Source organism: Dama dama, chromosome 10 (genome assembly GCF_033118175.1).
Source record: "Dama dama isolate Ldn47 chromosome 10, ASM3311817v1, whole genome shotgun sequence".
In the NCBI taxonomy this organism is placed as follows: domain Eukaryota; kingdom Metazoa; phylum Chordata; class Mammalia; order Artiodactyla; family Cervidae; genus Dama; species Dama dama.
The window spans coordinates 28,849,338-28,871,520 of NC_083690.1; the positions used below are offsets into that span (position 1 = coordinate 28,849,338).

The 22,183-nt window shown below is 38.6% G+C and overlaps 1 protein-coding gene across 1 annotated transcript in view; it reads left to right on the top strand.

Annotated features, from left to right (window-relative positions):
• The window catches only part of TPST1 (tyrosylprotein sulfotransferase 1), a 104,815-nt gene that overhangs the window by 20,225 nt on the left and 62,407 nt on the right, over window positions 1-22,183 (top strand). Inside the window, exon 2 of the mRNA XM_061153349.1 lies at window positions 9,874-10,819. Coding sequence (XP_061009332.1) covers window positions 9,975-10,819 — 845 coding nt within the window. The 5' untranslated portion in view covers window positions 9,874-9,974. The remainder of the gene's footprint in view (window positions 1-9,873; window positions 10,820-22,183) is intronic.

Consider the following 22,183-nt stretch of genomic DNA (forward strand, 5'->3'; position numbering starts at 1 on the left):
AACTTTTTATTTTGTTTTATTTCATTTAACTCTTCTATTATAAAATTTTTCAAACATATGCAGAAATACATTATGTTGAGCCCTCAAGTACCCATCGCTCAGCTTCAACAGTGATTAATTTGTAGTCATCTAATTTCTCTCCTTCCCACACATCTGCCTTCAGATATTTTTGAAGTAATTCCCAGACATCATTTCATTGAATTTGAACTTTAGAAATGCCATGCTTGAGTTTAACGTGTGCTCTTGTCTCCATTTGTGTCCTAGGCATTAGGTCCAGCTTTTTCCCTCCTGGCCATGGGGTTTATTGAAACCAAAATCCCAGTACACTCCCAAGTCCCAGTAGACTCCCAGAGATGATCAGTTGTGTATACTGTAGTCTTCTTACTGTTTGTTTTCGTGCCAGTCCCCAGGGGGTGGCTGGAAAAAGATGTTCCTGTATTGGTACTCTCATCATGAGCTGACATAAAGATTGGTTTTATAGCAGTGGGCTTATTTGAAGTTTCTGCTGAATGACAAAACTCATTCAAATTAACCCCTGGATACTTACTAATCATCAAGTTCAAACACATGAATTTTTCCTTTTGCTAAAAAGCTGGAAGCAAATAGAGAAACCATCTCTGGACTGGACTTTGGACAGAAGGTAAGGTAGCATTGGCTGTTGCTGTTTGCCACATTGGTTGGCATGAATGAGCATGGAAAGCAAGAAGCTAATGATTAACAAAGGAAAGAAAGTGTTTAGGGGATTGTTGCATTCCTATAATTTATCTTTTTCTGGAAAATCTACCCAGCATATCTTTGTATGTAGCACATGGCTACTTTCCAGATTTTAAAGGCAGAGTGTAAAGAATGTGCTCATGAGTACATGTTCCTGGGCCTGTGTGTATGTACCGAGTGTTGGGCATGGTCTGCTGACTACCAGTCTCTTAAATCCCTATGTTTGTTGACTGAAACTGTTTGCTTAGAAATCTTTATAAAATTTACAGTGATCCAAGTATGGAAGTATAATGTCAGCCTTTTCTTTTTCTCTAGAACTTTATTTCTGGAAGTCTTTCATTTGGCTTTCTGGGAAAGAGAATTCTTGTTAATAGTAATTTTTCAGATATGTCTGTTGCTGTGCTTTTTCTTCCTCCTGGAGATAAAAATGAGACTGAACTTTCTCATGTTTCCTTCTAGCTCAGCCTCAGCTTTGTAAATGTCCCAGTTGAGAAAATGTTGAGCCTCCTTGTCTGAAAATACAGTGATGTGGACTTTAGGAAATGGAAAGAGGCCAGTGTATGCATGCATGTGTATGCATATGCAGGTGGACAGTGATCAAATATGTAATGGTAATTATCAGACAAGCTTGTACTGTACTTTCTTCTTAAATTATAGAGCTGCTTTTTTCCAGAGATTGAGAAGAATCAGTATCGAGGTATGAGTAGAGGCCTCAAGCTCTGCAGAGTCTCTTTTCTGTAGATGTTTTCTTCTTGGTCTGAGTAGTTTATTGATGCTTTCTGAAGGCTCAGTGTACACTGTGACCTCAAGCTCTGTGAAGCATGCTGTGGTAGGGGATGGGACTTAGTCAAGGTTCCTGAGCTTCAGGACTTTAAAATCTTTTGGAGTAAAAAAATAAATAAATAAATAAATAAAATAAAATAAAATAAAATCTTTTAGAGTAAGTAAAATATACCCAATAAATGAAGAATGACCTTTGAAGAACACATAAGATTTAAAAAGGTAGAGAGAAGAATGTGCTACTTGGGCCTTGGACCAAATGATGTAAAGGCCCCTTTTAGCACTCATGCTCTATGATTCTTCAAGTCAAGAAACATCTAAAGAAAGGAACTTAGGCTTCATAAACTTAGTGAGAAGTAATGAGAATATTTCTGGGGAAGCCAAGAATCCTCTTCTTTTCCTTTTCCGTGTCTCTTAACAAGGCCTTTGCCTACTGTCTTACTTGCTTTTGAACATTTGAAAGGGGAGACAGAACATACTTTTTCCCCCTAGGTGTGTTGGGGAAGACAGTGTTCAATTTAAAATACAACAGAAATGAAGACTTGAAAAAAAATCACCTCAAATTATGTTAATTGACTCAACCATCAAGTTGTGAGGACACATGCTGGGGTACAAGGCAGGGTTTTCTTTACCGCAAAGTGTCCCTTAGTGAAGAGGAAGTTGCCTTTATTTGAGTTTTTATTAAGCCTCTATTGTGAAGAAGCCTCTATTATTTCACTTTGAACAGCAAACTACTGTTTTGGAATAGTGTTAGTAAGCCTGACTTCCATCGGTGCTTTTGATGACTATTGACAGAATCAGTAGAACGAGACAGAGGAATTTAACATGAGATTTAGTGTTGGATGTCTTCAAATAAACCTTTTCAAGACCATTTTGAAAAATAATACCAGGTGTTGAGTGTAGGCTTGACATGTTATGACTTAAGTTTTGGAAAGATCTCTTTGGCTGTTGAGTTGAGAACAGACTTTGGGGGGCAGGAGTAGAAATAAGGGCAGCTTTCAGAAATCCCAGTAGAGAATCCGGATGGTCCTAGTTGAAGTGTTAAGTGGTGGGATTCTGACTATATTTTGAAGGGAGAGCTGGCACAATTTTTGTCAGATTTGAATGTAGGGTAATGAGAAAGAGGTAAATAAAATATGTATTAAAAGTTTTAAAATCAAGCACATCTTACACCCTTTGACCTAACAATTCCTCTTTTAAAAATTCAGAGTAGAAGGACTTCCCTGGTGGTCCAGTGGTTAAGGATCCACCTGCCAATGCAGGGGACAGGTTCGATCCCTGGTCTAGGAAGATCTCACATACCACGGAACAACTAAGCCCAGACACCACAACTACTGAGCATTCTCGAGCCTCAAGCTGAAATGTAGGTTTCATTTCTATAGAACTCAGGAGAGCACTTGTTAGGTTGTATGATAAGTATATGTTTACATTTACTAGACTCTGCCAGACTCTTTTTTCTTTAATTTTTATTGGAGTATTGTTGATCTACAATGTTGTGTTAGTTTCTGCTGTACAGAAGAGTGACTCAGTTATGCATATATCCACTCTTTTTTAGATTCTTTCCCCAGATACGTCATTTGACTCCACCAGATTCTTTTTCATATTGGACGTACCATTGTGCAATGTGTGAGAACGAGTTGTTCCTTATCTTTGGTAGCACTTGATGTTGTCTGTCAGAATTTTCTATTTGAGCCATCCTAATAAGTTGTAGTCTTTTTTTTTTCTAAGAAGTATTATTGAGATGTAATCTACATACCATAAATTTTCCCACAACCTGGGTTTAGAACACTTTCATCACCCCAAAAAGAAACCACATGTTTGTCACTTCCATCTTCCTTTTCCCCTCAGCCCCAGGAAACTGCTAATTTTTGTCTCTAGGAGTTTGCCTTTTCTGCATATTTTGTATAAATGAGATCATATAATATGTGATCTTTTATGAGCTTCTTTAGTCGGTTAGCATAATGTTTTTAAGGTTCATCCAAATTGTAACATGTATCAGTACTCCTTTTTATGACTGAATAATACTCTATTGCATGGATGTACCATATATTATTTACTCATTTATCAGCTGATGGACATTTGGGTTGTTGCTACTTTTTGGTGATGAATAATGATGCCATGAACATTTGTGTACAAGTTCTTTTTGTGGACACATGTATTCAGTTCTCTTGGGTGGAATTGCTGGATGGTATGGTAACTCTTGGACTGCAAGGAGATCCAACCAGTCCATCCTAAAGGAGATCAGTCCTGGGTGCTCATTGGAAGGACTGATGCTGAAGCTGAAACTCCAGTACTTTGGCCACCTCATGCGAAAAGTTGACTCATTGGAAAAGACCCTGATGCTGGGAGGGATTGGGGGCAGGAGGAGAAGGGGACGACAGAGGATGAGATGGCTGGATGGCATCACCGACTTGATGAACATGAGTTTGAGTAAACTCCGGGAGTTGGTGATGGACAGGGAGGCCTGGCGTGCTGCGATTCATGGGGTTGCAAAGAGTCAGACACGACTGAGCGGCTGAACTGAACTGAACTGATGGTAACTCTATGTTTAATTTTCTGAGGAACTGCCTTTCTGTCTTCTAAAGTGACTATGCCCTCACCAATTTACAGTCCCACCCACTGGCATTATATGAGTGTTTCAGTTTCTCCACATCTTCATTTGTTACTGTCTGTGTTTTTTTTTATTGTTTCCATTTTAGTGGGTTTAAAGTGGTATCCCATTTTGGTATTGATTTGCATTTTCCTAAGACTAACATTGTTGAACATTTTTTCATGTGCTAGTTAACTATTTGTATACCTTCTTTGGAGAAGCATCTGTTTAGAGTTTTTGTCCATTTTTTACTGGGTTATTTGTCCTTATTGAGGAATTGTAAGCTCTTTTTATTTTCTGCATGCAAGTCCCTTATTGGAGATGTGATTTGCATATATCTTCTCCAAGTTTTTGGTTTGTCTCTCACTTTTAGGATATTGTCCTTTGAAGTACAAATGTTTCAAATTTTTATGAAGTCTAGTTTATCTATTCTTTCTTTGTCTCTTTTGTACTTTTGGTGTTGTAGCTAAGAAACTATGGCCTAACAAAAGGTCACAAAAATTTGCACTTCTGTTTTTGTGTAAGAATTTTATCGTTTTGGCTCTTCCATTTAGATCTCTAGCTCATTTTGAGTTAATTTTTGTGAATAGGTGTTCAGCTTCCTTCCTTTACATGTGGATATCCAGTTGTCCCAGTGTCAGTTGTTGAAGAGTACTCTTTCCTCACTTAGTTATCTTGGCATCCTTGTCAAAAGTTAGTCAACCATGAATCTAGTGGTTTGTTTCTGGACTTCCAGTCATCTGTATGCCTGTTTTTTGTTTGTTTGTTTGTTTGTTTTGTATGCCTGTTTTTTAATGCCAGTATTGCATTAACTTCATTACTGTCATTTTGTAGTAAGTTTTATGTTTTGGTTTTAATTTTTTCTCTGCACTGCACGGCATGTGGGCTCCTAGTTTCCCTGGCCAGAGGTCGAACCTGCACCCTCTGCAGTGGAAGCAGTCTTAACTCTGGACTGCCAGGGAAGTCCCTGTAGTAAGTTTTGAAGTTGGAATTGTGAATCTTACAACTTTGTTTTTTAAAATAGTTTTGGCCAGAGTGAGATCATATAAACCTAAATAGAATTAAGTAACTCCCTGCTTAGAATCTTTATATGAGTCATATCTGATGGTATCTATGATAAAATTTTATATCCCTAACCTGATCCACAAGATTTTTTTATTTTTCAAAATATTTATCCATTTATTGAGGTCTTAATTGTGATATGCAGGATCTTTGATTGTGGCACACAGACTCAGGAGTGGGTGGACTCTCTAGTTGTGGTATGTAGGCTCTCTAGCTGCAGCACGTGGGCTTAGTTGCCCCACGGCATGTGGAATTTTAGTTCCCTGACTAGGGATCAAACTTGTGTCTCCTGCATTGAAAGATGGATTCTTAACCACTGGACCACCAGGGAAGTCCCTGACTCATAAGATCTGACCCGTGCCCATCTTTCCAGTTTCATTTCTTATTCATTTTCTGTCTTGCTTAAGCCTTAGCCTGCTCCTTGAAAGCTTGAAAAATGCCTTTCCATTGCAGGACTTCTGTGTATCCATTTACTTTTGCTTAGAATGCTCTTGTTAGCATTCTTGACCTAATTCCTACTCATTCTTCAGATTTTTACCTATCAATTTTTAAGAAGGCTATTCCAATTATTTTTAAAATATTTATTTTTCTTTTCCCACTTAGGTAATACATGTTCACTTATTGAAAAATAAGGAAAGGTATCTTACAAGAAAACCAGAGAATAAACATTTAATGTTGTAGAGACATCTAATGCTACCTTGTTATTTGGTCCTTTGGCTTTATTTTCTTTTTCTGTTTGGAAGCCTGCAGAACTGTTTCATTCACATTTGAAGTTGAACTGTATTTGAAATTTAAAATCATTGTATCTGAAATTGCCAGGATGTTTCCAGATTGAGTTTATTGTCATTTGTTTTTCTGGAAAGGTAGGTCCTCACATGTATAGACTAATGTCTTTTTTTTTTTTTTATTTCAGAAAGAGTTTTTTCCCCTTTGTGCTTGTGATATAGTTTTAGTTTCTTCAGCCAAAATGTTATTTTCCTCAGGTTGAATCTTAATTTTCCATTCTTTATATTACTACCTTTTCTCTCCATTATTTGCTTTCCTTTCCACTTACTCCCTTTTAAGTTAAATACTGGTGTAACATCTGAAGTGTGCCTTCTAAGTTATGGATACAGTTTTCTGCATAGATATTTCAGTGCTATATTGCTACCAATTATCTTAATTTTTTCTTTGCAGTCTTTTCATTTTAAAAAGACTTTTATTTATTTTTGGCTGTGCTGGATCTTCATTGCTCTGCTTGGGCTTTCTCGGGTTGTGGCAAGCAGGGGTTACTCTTTGTTGTGATGTGTGGGCTTCTTATTGTGGTGACTTCTCTTGTTGTGGAGCATGGGCTTTAGGTGAGCCAGCTTCAGTGGCTGCAGTGAGTGGACTCAGTAGTTGTGGCAAACAGGCTTATGAGCTACAGCCTCAACCTACTCAAGCTTTTCTCCCTCCTTGCACACCTGCTGGCTGGAAGCGTCACACTGGCAGCACAGTGGGGCATGTGCATTACACTCCCATTCAGCCTGAGCGATCTCCATTGATTCCAGCAGCAAAGACTCTCGGCCTTGTAGTTTGTTTTGCCTTGTCCTACTCTGCCGAACCTCTGCACCTGCTGAGTGGATGAATGTGGGGTGGGAGTAGTCGGGCACAAGTACCAGAGGTTCTCACTGTTCTTACTCAGTGTTGAGCAGTTTTTAAAACATAAATGCTTCTTTGGTTGTTGTATTTCTTTGGTCAGTTTCATCCTGTTTTATAATTTGCTTTTGCGGCCCGGGGATGGGGGAGGGGGCAACAAGGAGCAAGAATTGGCCTACCTTCTCATTGGTTCATAGCTAGAAGTCCTGCTTCTCAGAAGGTATTCTTTTTCCAGTATAGTTAGTAATTTCCCCAGGTGTACTCCAGTCAGGATTGTTGTTGTTGTTCATTCGCCAAGTTGTGTCCGACTCTTTGCGGCCCCTTGAACTGCAGCAAGCCAGACTTCCCTGTCCTTCTCTATCTCCCCGAGTTTACTCAAACTCATGTCCATTGAGTTGGTGATGCTATCCAACTATCTCATCCTCTGTCGCCCCCTTCTCCTCTTGCACTCAATCTTTCCCAGCATCAGGGTCTTTTCCATGAGTCGGCTCTTTGCATCAGGTGGCCGGAGTGTTGGACCTTCAGCATCAGTCCTTTCAGTGAATATTCAGGACTGATTTCCTTTAGGATTGACTGGTTTGCTCTCCTTGCAGTCCAAGGGACTCTCAAGAGTCTTTTCCAACACCACAGTCCAAAGGCATCAATTCTTTGGTGCTCAGCTTTCTTTATGGTCCAACTCTCACATATGTTCATGACTACTGGGAAAACCATAACTTTGACTATAGGGATCTTTGTTGGCAAAGTGATGTCTCTGCTTTTTAATATGCTATCTAGATTTGTCATAGCTTTTCTTCCAAGGAGCAAGCGTCTTTTAATTTTGTGGCTGTAGTCACCATCCACAGTGATTTTGGAGCCCAAGAAAATAAAATCTGTCACTGTTTCCACTTTTTCTCCATCTATTTGCTGTGAAGTGATAGGACCGGGTGCCATGATCTTCAGTTTTTGAATGTTGAGTTTTAAGCTAGCTTTTTCACTTTCCTCTTTCACTTTCATCAAAAGGCTCTTTAATTCCTCTTCGCTTTCTGCCAGTAAAGGGGTACCATCTGCATATCTGAGGCTGTTGATATTTCTCTCGGCAGATTCCAGCTTGTGAGTCATCCAGCCCAGCGTTTCTCATGATATGCTCTGCGTATAAGTTAAATAAGCAGGGTGACAATACACAGCCTTGATGTACTCCTTTCCCAATTTTAAACCAGTCCGTTGTTCCATGTCGAGTTCTAACTGTTGTTTCTTGTCCTGCTTACGGGTTTCTCAGGAGGCAGGTAAGGTGGTCTGGTATTCCCATCTCTTTAAGAATTTTCCACAGTTTGTTGTGATACACACAGTCAACGGCTTTAGCGTAGTCAATGAAGCAGAAGTAGATGTATTTTTGGAATTTGCTTGCTTTTTCTATGATCCAGTGGATGTTGGCAATTTGATCTCTGGTTCCTCTGCCTTTTCTAAATCCGGCTTGTACATCTGGAAGTTCTTGATTCACATACTGCTGAATCCTAGCTTGAAGGATTTTGAGTATAATTTTGCTAGCATGTGAAACGAGTGCAGTTGTACAATAATTTGAACATTTCTTTGGCATTGCCTTTCTTTGGGATTGGAATGAAAACTGACCTTTTCCAGTCTTGTGGCCCCTGCTGAGTTTTCCAAATTTGCTGGCATATTGAGTGCTGCACTCTTAACAACATCATCTTTTAGGGGTGTGTGTGTGTGTGTGTGTGTGTGTGTGTGTGTATGTGTATAACTAAGAGTTTTTAAGGAATGTGATTATGGCACTGGCATTTCTAAAATCCATACAGCAGTCTGGCAGGTAAGAGGTGATGTTAGCCTTGAGTGTAAATTCTTCAGGGCAGCAGGCTGGAAACTCAGAGTTTCTGTGTTGTTGTCTTGAGGAAAATCTCCCTTCTCTTCAGGAAATGTGTCTTTTCTCTTAAGGACTTCAGTTGTTGGATGAGGCCCACCTATGTTTTGTAGGATAACCTACTTTACTCACAGTTCAATCTGTTAGATTTATTAGTAATTTAAAAAAAGAAAAAAACCTTCACAGAAACATTAGACTGGTGTTTGACCAAACACTGGGCACCATAGCCTAGCAAAGTTGACAGATAAAATTAAGTACCACGCTTGCTCTCTGAAGTTCAGGTTAAATTTACATGCGCATAGTTTATGTGTCTAACATGTATGTCTCTGCTTTTATGTGTCTGTTTCTTTGGTCATGGTGTATCTTCAGTTTAGAATATTCTTTGTGCCCAGATCTTATCTATTCTTCTGAAGGCTAGATCACAGACACACGCAGTTTTCTTTGCACCCTATACTAGCTCTTCTGAACGACTTCTTGGCACCTAATTGCTGTGTTCTGTCTTGCCATTGTGCTTTTGCACACAAATTTCTGTTGCTTAGTGTAGTGTTTCCTTTTGTTTTATATAAGGCTTTTGCAGCTTCCTGAGGCATGCTTTGTGTGCTTTTTCATTATACTCCCATGGTCTCCTTTGCTTATTTCTATTAAGGCACTGATCACATTTTACTGTCATTGTATATCTGTCTGCCCATGAGACTATGTTTCCTGAGAGCAGGGGTCATTGCACTGCTGTCCTTTTCAAAGTTTATCCTCAGCCAAACCCAAGTATCTGGACTATTATCTAAATAAATACTTTATAGAATGAATAAACTGAATCTGTGTTGAAAATTTGGAAGTTGTATATTTCTTCTGTAATTTCTCTTTAAAGTAGAATGTGGAGATAATGAATTCTTGGGGATGAAGCAGCTCTGACTGTCAGAGATGAACCTTGGGTTAGACTCAAAACATACTTGGGAATATTGAACATTTACTTGACTGACTAGAAATAATTTTATTTATTTTTCCATTCTGTGCAATGTTTGTAGCTTCAGTATTGTTACATAAAGAAAAGCTATTTCTTTTTTTTTTTTGAAAAGCTATTTCTAATTAGAAATGTTGATTTATTTTTGCTTTCATTTATATATGCTTGTATTCTAAGAATATCAGTGTATTTAAGACTGCTTCAGCTTCTTTCTAGCTCAAATGTAATGGTGATAACTGATGATTAATTTGTCAACAATCTCAGTGTGATGGTAAAATAACTTTTTCCTTCTCCTATTAGATGTTGGTCATCTTTCTGAAGTAGACTGTCCATGGCCTGAATGTTTTCTGAAAATCATTTGGAGCAAAATATCTGTTTAATAGCAAGATAATCACATCAAGATGGTTGGAAAACTGAAGCAGAATTTACTATTGGCATGTCTGGTGATTAGTTCAGTGACTGTATTTTACTTGGGCCAACACGCCATGGAATGCCATCACCGAATAGAAGAACGTAGCCAGCCCCTCAAACTGGAGAACATAAAGACCACTGTGCGAACTGTCCTGGACATCAAAGCCAATAAAACCTTTGCCTATCACAAAGATATGCCTTTAATATTTATTGGAGGTGTGCCACGGAGTGGAACCACGCTCATGAGGGCCATGCTAGATGCACACCCTGATATTCGCTGTGGAGAGGAAACCAGGGTCATTCCTCGAATCCTGGCTCTGAAGCAGATATGGTCACGGTCGAGTAAGGAGAAAATACGCTTGGATGAGGCTGGTGTCACCGATGAAGTGCTGGATTCTGCCATGCAGGCCTTCTTACTAGAAATCATTGTGAAGCATGGGGAGCCAGCCCCTTATTTATGTAATAAAGATCCTTTTGCCCTGAAATCCTTAACTTACCTTGCTAGGTTATTCCCCAATGCCAAATTTCTCTTGATGGTCCGAGATGGCCGGGCATCAGTGCATTCAATGATTTCTCGAAAAGTGACCATAGCTGGATTTGACCTGAACAGCTATAGGGACTGTTTGACCAAGTGGAATCGTGCCATCGAGACCATGTATAACCAGTGTATGGAGGTTGGCTATAAAAAATGCATGTTAGTTCACTATGAGCAACTTGTCTTACATCCAGAACGGTGGATGAGAACAGTCTTAAAGTTCCTCCAAATTCCTTGGAACCACTCAGTATTACACCATGAAGAGATGATTGGAAAAGCTGGGGGAGTATCTCTGTCAAAGTGAGTAGATTTTTTGTTTTTTATTTGACCCTATATTCAGCTAATAAAGGTGTGTGTGTGTAAACTATAGCCCTTTTTCCTGGAATAGAGAGAGCTTCATCAATGAGTTCTTAAAAAATTCTCTAACTGGTTCATTACATTTTCATTTACTTAATTCATTTTTAAATTTATGAATTATCCTTTTTATGTACTTGATGGAGGCAAAAATGGAGGCAAACCCAGTTTATAGCAGTAAAAGTGTGGCAGACTTTCAAGTCCATCATTCAAATGTAATGGTTTCTGATATTTAATTTTCAGATATTTTTGTTAATAAGGATAGTTGACTTTTGTGTGGAGTATGGTCAATATGAAGAAAAGCATCTACCATATTGAAAGTGAAAGTGTTAGTTGCTCAGTCATGTCTGACTTTCTGTGACCCCATGGACTGTAGTCCATGAGGCTCTTCTGTCCCTGGAATTCTCTAGGCAAGAATACTAGAGTGCGTTGCCATTTCCTTCTCCAGGGGATCTTCCTGACCCCGGGATCGAACCTGGGTCTCCTGCATTGCAGGCAGATTCTTTACCATCTGAGCCACCAGAGACGCCCATAGATAGTAAATTCCAATTATATAGAGCATTTTAGTGAGAGGAAAAATAAAGATTAAAATTATCTAACTCAGTCCCTTCATTTTATAGGGAAGAGGTCTGAGTCAGAAAGATCAAAATGATTTACTCAAATTTAGCTGGCAGGGCCAGAATAGGAATCTGTGCTTTGGTCTAAATGAGCTGGTACTTTTGTCCATGGCATTTTATTGCATCTAGTGTTTTCTTTTGTCATCTGATGGCTACATCTTCCCTTGAGTTTTACAAAAGGTTAGAGAATCACTGAAATTTAGAAGTTTAATCCATAATCCATACTAGAAGTTCCTTGAATTAAAATACTTCTAAAATCATTGCGTTTTTCTTCTTTTCTCATAAAGTGATGACTAGATTGGCTTGACTTGATCTGATAACCTAACTTGATGACATACACATCAAATAGGGACATAATGATATAAAAAGTACTGTTAAATTCAGGTAGCATCTCATCATGAAGAAAAGTTGACTTTAACACTTGTTTTTTATCTTTCCACTTATAAAAGTAATATATATCCCCTGTAAAATAAAGAAAAAGCAGTGAACTTCCCTCTTGTGTCCTACTTGCCCCTTCAAGGAATGTCTTCTTGATTTTTTTCAAGTGTAGAACTTGTACAGTAAACATTGCTTCCTCATATGGATAATCTGAAAGGAACAGCTACTTTTCTGCAGCTAGCTTTCAGTTACTGACTATAAATTATTAGGTATCATCACTCTAGTGGCTCCAGGTTATTAACATTGATAAAAAAAATTACAGTTTTAGCTCCTGTCATCACAGTTTATTGTTCTTTCCATATAATAGACCATAACTTGTTTCTAATCATCTGTATTTCTAGGTAAGCATTTTATTCTGTATGCTTATATGTTGGCCCAGAAATTCTGATGTTTGTTCCATCTATTAATATAAAATAAGCCTTTTAACACCCCCCATCTCTTCAAGTAGGGAGTAAAGAGATTGGCTGAAGTTAAATTTCTGTGGAAATTCAGGAGAAAATAATTTTGCAGGGACTTCTCTGGCAGTCCAGTGGTTAAGACTTTTGACTTTCTACTATAGGGACGCACGAGTTCGATCCCTCGTTGGGGAACTAAAATCTTGCATGCCTCATGGTGTGGCCAAGGAAATTCATAGGAATTTTGAGTCAGTGAATTTTAGAAGGGGAAGAGACCTTATTTAGCTGTAATATATGGAATGCAGACCCTGTGAAGTTTTTTTCTTTGTCAAGAATCACACATGGCTGAACTAGAACTTTCAATGCCTATTCCAAGATTCTTGCCACTATGAGTTTTTTTTTTAATTAAGATATATAGTAAATTACAAATATTCAGTGTTCAATTTGATGAATACTTACATCTCTATACACTTGTGTTCTCACCATACATATAAAGATATTTTAAAAATTACTGGCATTTAGGAGACTCCTGTATGCTCCTTCCTAGTCAATATCCTCCTCAACCTCAAAGTAACCACTGTTTCAGTCTCTTTCACCAGAGGTGATGAGGTTGCATATGAAGTTCAAAAACAGTCTTGCTTGTTTTTGAGCTTGATATAAATGCTATCATGTCTATTTACTATCTTGTTCCTGGATTTTTTCATGTAATATTTGGATTCACCTATACTATTTTACATAGCAATAGTTCATTCTTTTTCCATTACTATGTGATATTTCAGTATGTAAATACAACACTATTTACATATGCTTTATCTCAGTTTTCATATTTACCCTTTTACCATTACCCGCGGATACTTTAAAAACCTCCATTTTATAGATGAAAGGCCTATTCCTCTCAGAGAGGTTGAGGAGCTTGTCCTTAGTTCCGCAGTTGAAACATAGTAGAAAGAGGATATGGATTCATGTCTCTCCATCTTTAGAAACTGTGCTCTTAATCTCTGTGTTATATTTACATTACAGGGCTTATGAATATTAAATAAAATAAGGACTGTGAAAGTGGCTAAACAGTCAGACAAAGGTCCAAATCCTAGCTCTACCCTTTATTAGTTGTATGACCTTGAGTGAGTTACTTGATTTTGCTTATTCTTAGTTACCTCATCTTCCCCATTAGTTTTCTTATCCTGGAAATGGAGATGGAAACAATATCCATTAAGGTTGTCCTGAAGACTAAATTAGGTGACTATAAAGTCTTAGCCCAGTGCCTGGCATTAGTAGGTGATCAAAAATGTTACCTACTGGGAATTCCCTGGCGGTCCAGTGGTTAGGACTCTGTACTTTCACTGCTAAGAGCTTGGGTTCAATCCCTGGTCAGGGCACTAAGATCTCACAAACTGCACAGTGTGGCAAAAAGTGTTACCTGTTATCTTTATTATTATTATTATAATCAAGATGATAATAACCGTACCCATTGTGGATGGTGGTTATAGTATGTACTTCATAGAACTGTTGTAAGGATTAAATTAAAATTACTGTAAAGCCTTTAGTACAGGCCCTGGCATAAATGTTATAGTATATATTTAAAAATTATTATTAAATGCTTATGCTCTGTCAAAAAAACAAAAAAATGCATGTGAAACACCTAGCATGGTACCTAGTCCAGTACCAAGTGCTTCATAAGCTTTTGTTACCACACATTCTCTATAAGTTTTTTAGTGTAGAGTTAGTCTTAACTCATGAATGAAGCAAAATGGGCACCTGATTGAACAACTCTTCGCGGGATACTGACAGGGCAGATTGGCTTTACAGTAGCAATATTTGAAACTACTTGATGGTGATCATCTGTTATTGTCATGTTTTTCCCCTTTTGTTTGTTTAGTTTTCCTATTTGTGAACTTCAGATAAATGGGATCATAGTCTGTTTTCTTCTGTCCATTTTTGTTTTCTTTTAACATTATCTTGAGATTTATCTTTCTGAGGTATATAACTATTTTTAATTTGTTTTTATGGCCATAGTACTATTCTGATATAATCAATTAATAATAATAGATCCAATTATTTATACTATTGATGACCATTTGAGTTGTTTTGGTTTAGAGCTACGTACATTTTTTTAAGGTTCTTCCTCTTCAAGAGTTTCTCTAAAATGCACAGCTAAGCATAGGATCGCTGGACCATGGAGGATATTTGTATTCAGCTTCACTAGGTAATGCCAAATTGTTTCCCAAAGAGGTCACAGTAGCTTACACTGCTACTGTCAATATAAAAATCCCCAGGAATCTATATCCTCATCAACATGGCTTTAAAAAAAAAAAAATCAAACCTTCTTATTTAATGTACTATAGAATACAGCCTGCCTTTTTAATTTTTCTAATTGAGTAAAGTAAATGGTACTTCATTGAAATTTCAGTTTGTAATTCTCTGTTAATGAATTTGAGCACCTTATATTTTCATTGGTTATTGGTAGTTCTCTTTTATTCCCACTTAAAAGGTTGCTTTTAAGAAGGAAAATCTAGAGCCATTCTTAGAAAGGATACAGATGAAGAAGTACATAGGGTGAGGTCTGGAAGGGTCCCAAAACAGGAGCTTCTGGCCCCATGATATAAGGATACTCTGCCCTCCGCATGTGGATATATTCACCAACCTGGAAGTTCCTAAAAATATAGCGACTTTAGTGTTTGCTTAAAATAGCAAATGTGTATTTTGTCACAGTTTTGGTGGGTTGATAATATGGGCTTGTCTTAGCTGAGTCTCATACTCAGAATCTCTTACAGGCTGCAGTCAAGGTTAACTGGTAAGGGACGGATTCCAAGCTCATGTGGTTTTGGGCAGGATTCAGTTCCTCATGGGTGTTGGATGGAGGACCTCGCTTCCTTGCCATGAAGCTTTCTCTCTATGGTTACTAACACAGCAGCTGACTTCATCAGAGCAAGCAAATGAAAAGAGTCAAGGAGAGTGAGCAAGACAGAATTCACATCTTCTTAACCTAATCTTGCAAATAACATCCTATCATCTTTGCCATATTCATTAGAAGCAAGTCTCTAGGCCCAGCCACAATCAAGAGGAGGGGATTACACAAAGGAATATCTGGAGTTGGGAATCATTTTAGAAGAAGTTACCCAGTTTGCCCTCTGGTTGCCAATGACTCATATGCAAAATATACTTTCCCCCTCACCAAGTCTCAAAATTCTCATCCTGTTACAAACTCAGAGTCCTTCATCTTCCCATCTAAATCAGGTCGAGTTTTGGATGAGGCTTCTGGGTGTAGTTCCTTACTAAATACAGATCCTTGAATACAGTAGCTTTCAATCTGAAGATACGTCTAAAGATACAAGTTATATCCCCACCCCGCCCCCAATGCCAGTATAAAATAGTGGAACAGGCATAAGATAGTAGACCTTCTTATTTAAAATGAAGCTAAATGGGGGAAGAGGAAAAGGTATCACTGTTCAGTCGCTCAGTCGTGTCCGACTCTTTGTGAACCCGTGGACTGCAGTACGCCAGGCCTCCCTGTCCATCACCAACTCCTGGAGTTTCCTCAAACTCATGTCCATTCAATCAGTGATGCCATCCAGCCATCTCATCCTCTGTCGTCCACTTCTCTTCCTGCCTTCAATCTTTCCCATCATCAGGGTCTTTTCAGATGAGTCTGTTGTTCGCATCAGGTGGCCAAAGTATTGGAGTAAGGTATCACTGCTGGTGGTGGTTTAGTTGCTCAGTCATGTCTGACTCTGCGACCCCATGGACTGTGGCCTGCCAGGCTCCTCTGTCCAGGGATTCTCCAGGCAAGAATACTGGAGTGGGTTGCCAAGGTATCACTGGTTCATATCAATTCTGAAATCCATCTGGGAAAATGTTAGACATTCTTTGATTAGGTCTCCGAATATAAATAATTCTAGGAATTATTTTCCAGGTCTCTCAGCTCTGCCCTTTGGGCTCTTGACTGATCATTTCTTTTTCATGAAAGATAGCACATATTTTGTAGCTGTGTAGTTTTATCAGACTACTTCCTGCCAGAAGAATTCTGGAAATCCAATGTGTGTTTTCATTTTGTACTGCTTCTGTGTCTTTCAGTCCAAGTTGGCAATGTTGCTGCTGATAAACTTCTCAAAAACTGTGTGAGTCCTCTGTAAATCTTACTGGGGTTCATTCCATTGGATAATAGTTTTCCCCACAAATCTCTGAGATAAATTCTTCTTTGCTTTGGACTCCTGCTGAGATGCCTAAGGGATGATGTGCTTAAGCTTCCTAGAGGGCCTTATTGTTAAATTGAGAAGACCTGTGACGCACACCTTTAATTTGTTTAAATGACTCTGTGTGAATAATTGGGAGCCATTTAGAAGTAGCCTACCATAGAGGTTATTTGATTGAAGTAGTTATATGATTTTTTTCCCTTCTTGAAGCTACTATGTAAGTTACATTAATACATTTTGTAATGTTGATTTAACCTTGAATTTCTGGTAAAGCTTCAACTTAGAGGAACACTAATTATCTAATTAGTGCTGGATTTGATATGCTAATTTTAGTTTAGAATTCTTACATCTATTTCATGAGTGATACTGACCTATAGTTTTTATTATTCTTACGCTCTTTGTCTGGTTTTGATAGGGATAGAGTAGGTACACAGGTAGTTTTAGAAATCCCACTAGGGGATTATAGATAGAGAGGGAACTTTAGGGAAATTTGGGATATCCCTGTCCAAAATAAGGGATTTTCCTGTAGCTCCAACAGTAAAGAATCTGCCTGCAATGCAGGAGACCAGGGTTCGATCCCTGGGTTGGGAAGATTCCCTGGAGAAGGGAATGGCTACCCACTCCAGTATTCTTGCCTGGAGAATCCCATGGATAGAGGAGCCTGATGGGCTATAGTCCATGGGGTTGCAAAGAGTCAGACATGACTGAGCAGCTAACAGTTTAACTATAAAGCTTTTATCAATGAAAGCATGAGATATGCCTCAGACCATTAAGTTAAAAAAATGAGGCCTGCATCCTGCTAGTCAAGTCTAGCAAGATAATGATCCTTAGAACCAAGGACAGGAATATAAGGGAAAGATGACATTCCAAAGTAGAAGACCCTCATTATAATGAAACCTGAGATGATTTAACGTATTTTAGTATATGTTACCACCCTTCTGGTGATTTGAATAAGCACCACGGCAGTCCTGGTTTGACCTTATAGGGTCAGTCTCCTGCCTGATGTGAAGGAGGAGCTAGTGATATAAGCCTAATGTCTACTCATAGAATGAGGAAGAAGGTAGTCCTCTCCCCATCCCCACTTTCTTTGACTGTGAACATATAACTCACTTAATTTCTCAGGCCAGAGCCCCCTTGTCTACCCACTTGTATCCCTCACAAGCATCCTTAATTAATAAATCTACTCCTTCTCTATCACTTTGCCTCTCACTGAATTTCTTTTGCACTGAGACATATAGAACTTGAACCTCAGTAAGGCCTGACACCAGGTGAGTGAGTCTAGTTAAAAAACCCTAATCTGGGGTTTGGCTGGGTTCAAGTCTCAGCCTGTGGGTTCAAGTTTCAATCTGAGGTTGAGGTTTCAGTTTCCTTATATCATACTGCTAGCCTTAAAAATTACTTAGAGAGTGTTCCCTCCTGTTCTCTGCATCTTTTGATTGTCTTTTCTGTTATTATTGGATCACATTTTCTTGGTTCTGTGTATCTGAGTAATTTTTGGAGTTGGGTTTTGAGCCTCTGAGTCCTGCTAAAATCCTCTGGTGAATGAAGATTTGTTTTGTTTTGTTGAGTAATCAATCTGGTTAGTTTCTAAACCACAAGTTTGTGTCTCCTTCTATGAATAGTGTTTCCAGTATCATATTACTTTTCAGACTTTGCTATACTGCTTTGGGTTTTGTCACTGACCAATCATTTCTGAGGAGAAGGCAATGGCAACCCACTTCGGTACTCTTGCCTGGAAAATCCTGTGGACAGGGGAGCCTGGTAGGCTGCAGTCCATGCGGTCGCTAAGAGTTGGACACGAATGAGCAACTTCACTTTCACTTTTCACGTTCATACATTGGAGAAGGAAATGGCAACCCACTCCAGTGTTCTGGCCTGGAGAATCCTAGGGACGGGGGAGCCTGGTGGGCTGTCGTCTATGGGGTTGCACAGAGTTGGACACGACTAAAGTGACTTAGCATCAATCATTTGTGAGTTTGGAGCATCGGTGGCAGTTTATTTCATAGTTTAATTCTCAAAGCCTTTGCTGTGCTTCCTTCAGTCTCTCCCAGGTGTGAGTTGGAAGTTGTGCTAATTCATGTGCAAAATTATGGGACACGTTCCCTGGCTCTCTCTTTCCTTTGATTTCCTACCACCCCCACCCCCACACACATACTAGCTGGTTCCCAGGGGCTGCATTTCTTGTTATTCTGGCCTGAAGTATGACTTTCTCTCAGTTTTAGCTGCTTGCACCATCGCTGTGCGTTTCTGCATGTTGGGTGTCACCATGAGGGGAAAGAGATGAGAGAAAACTTAAGAATAATACAGATGTTTCCTGTATTCTTCAGACCCCAGTGCTCCCTTTTCCCATTATTTTTTGCCTAAAAGATGGGGTTTTGTTCAGTTTTTGCTGCTTATATTTGTGCATCAGGTGTTCCAATGATTTTTCTCTTATTCTAAGGATTTTAATGTTTCTAAGTTTTATTTGAAAAAGTCTTTAATTTTCGGAAGATTATTTTTGTTCGATTCAGTCTGGGTTGGCAGTAATTTTCTCTTAGTACTTTGAAGGTATTATTCCACTGTCCACTAGTTGCAGTTGTTGCTCTTGAGAAATCTGCTGTCAGTCTAATGGTCAGTTTTTTTTTTCCAGTTCTTTTTTTATATGACATTTCCATGACCATTTTAAGATCTCATCTTCCTTTGTGTTCTGTGGTTTTACTAATATATTTTGTGAGTAGGCATCAATTTCTTTAAAAGATAGAAAGTGAAAGTTGCTCAGTCATGTCTGACTCTGTGCGACCATGGAATTCTCTAGGCCAGAATACTGGAGTGGGTAGCCTTTCTCTTCTCCAGGGGATCTTCCCAACCCAGGGATCGAACCCAAGTCTCCCACATTGCAGGTGAATTCTTTACCAACTGAGCTATGAGGGAAGCCCTTAAAAGATAAATGTTATTTAAATAATTTTTTCTTGAATATGTTTTGTGTCTTTCAGGAGTTTGTCCATTTTTTATCAATTCTTGAATCTATAGGCATAAATTTTTTATAGCATTCCTTTATTGTCATTTTTTTTTAAATTGTCATTTTTTATATCTGTTGAATCTGTTATGATCTGTGAAAACTGTTATTCCTGAAATTGGTAATTTCTACTTGGAGTCTGTTGAACTTTTTGAATCTGGATTTTCTAGTTTCTATACAGTGTGGGAAAACTTGTACATTATTTCTTCAGATATATATTTTTTCTCTTCTCTTTTGACGGCCCCGACTATAAATATGTGAGATTGTTTGAAATTGTTCCAGAGCTCACTGCTGCTGCTGCTGCTAAATCGCTTCAGTTGTGTCCGACTCTGTGCGACCCCATAGACGGTAGCCCACCAGGCTCCCCCATCCCTGGGATTCTTCAGGCAAGAACGTTGGAGTGGGTTGCCATTGCCTTCTCCAGTGCATGAAAGTGAAAAGTAAAAGTGAAGTCTCTCAGTCGTGTCCGACTCTTAGCAACCCCGTGGACTGAAGCCTACCAGTCTCCTCCATCCATGCGATTTCCCCGGCAAAAGAGTACTGGAGTGGGGTGCCATTGCCTTCTCTGCCAGAGCTCACTGATGCCTTTTAAAAATTAAAAAAATTTTTAATTGAAGTATAGTTGATTTACAATGTTGTATTAATTTCTACTGTATAGCAAAGTGATTCAATTATGCATATATACTTCCTTTTTTATATTCTTTTCTGTTATGGTTTATCAGAAGGTATTGAATAAAGTTTCCGGTGCTATCCAGTGTGTGCATGTGTGCTCAGTTGCTAAGTTGTATCTGACTCTTCTTGACCCCATGGACTGTCAGGGTCCTCTGTCCATGGGATTTCCCAGGCAAGAATACTGGAATAGGTTCCCATTTCCTCCTCCAGGGGATCTTCCCAACCCAGGGATCAAACCTGTGTCTTCTGCATTAGTGGATGGATTTTTTATCAGTGGATCAGTAGGACCTTGTTATTTATCCAGTCAGCAATTTGCATCTGCTAACCTCAGACTCCCACTCCATCCTTCCCCCACTTCCTCTCCCCCTTGGCAACTGCAAGTCTGTTCTCTGTCTTTCTTCTTCATATATAGGTTCATTTGTGTCATATTTTAGATTCCACAGGCTCTAGGGTGTGTGGGCTTCAGTAGTTGTGGTATGTGGGCTCAGCAATTGCACCTCCTGGGCACTAGAACACAGGCTCAATAGTTGTGCTCCATGGCATGTGGGATCTTCCTGGATTGAACTTGTGTTTACATATTTGCAGGTGGATTCTTTACCGCTGAGCCACCAGGGAAGCCCCCCAGGAGTAGAACTGCTGGATCATGGGGCAACTGGTTTTAGTTGAGGAACCTTTATAACTGTTTCCCATACTGACTGCACCAGCTTACATTCCCACCAGTAGTGTAGGAGGTTTCCCTTTTCTGCACACCCTCTCTAGCATTTTTTTTTTTTTTTTTTTTAGTTGAAGGCTAATTACTTCACAACATTTCAGTGGTCTAGCATTTGTTATTTGTAAACTTTATTGATGGCCATTCTGACCAGTATGAAGTGTTATCTCATTGTAGTTTTGATTTGCGTTTCTCTAATAATTAGTGATATTGAGCATCTTTTCCTGTGCCTGTTGGCCATCTGTATGTCTTCTTGTCTATTTAGGTCTTCTATTTTTCAATTGGGTTATTTGTTCTTTTGTTGTTGTTGTTGTTGAGTTGTATGAGCTGTTTGTATATTTTGGAAACGTAAACCCTTGTTGGTTGCATCATTTGCAATTATTTTCTTCCATTCTGTAAGTTGTATTTTCATTTTGTTTATGGCTTCCTTTGCTGTGCAAAAGCTTGTAAGTTTGATTAGGTCCCATTTATTTTTCTTTTTATTTCTGTTACCTTGGGAGACTCACTTAAAAAAACATGGATATGTTTATGTCTGAGATTGTTTTACCTATGTTCTCTTCTAGGAGTTTTATGATGACCTGCCTTACATTTAAGTCTTTAAGCCATTTTGAATTTGTTTTGTGTTTTCCAACTTCATCAGTTTATATGCAGCTGTCCAACTTTCCTAACACTACTTGCTGAAGAGACTTTTTCCCATTGTGTATTCTTACCTCCTTTGTCAGAGATTAATTATCCATAGGTGTGTGGTTTATTTCTGGGCTATCTAGTCTGTTCCATTGATCCATATGTCTGTTTTTGTGTTAATACCATGCTGTTTTGATTACTGTAGTTTTGTAGTATTGTCTGAAGTCTGGGACGGTTATGTCTTCTGCTTTGTCCTTTTTCCTCAGATTGCTTTGGCATTTATGGGTCTTTTATGGTTCCATTTAAATTTTAGGATTGTTTGTCCTAGTTCTGTGAAGAATGTCACCGGTAATTTGATAGGGATTGCATTAACCCTGTAGATTGCTTTGGGTAGTATAGCCGTTTTAACAATATTAATTCTTCCAATTCAAGATGATTTTTTAAAAATTTTAAAAAAATAGACTCTTTTAAAGAGCAATTTCAGGTTCATAGTAAAATTGAGCACAAAATACAAGGATTTCCTATGTATTCTCAGCCCCAACACAGGCACAGCCTTTTGGGATCCAAATCCCAAACCAGACTGATCCATTTGTTAGAGTTGATGAACCAACATTGATACAACATTATCATACAGAGTCCATATTTTACATGTTGTTCATTTTACAAGTTT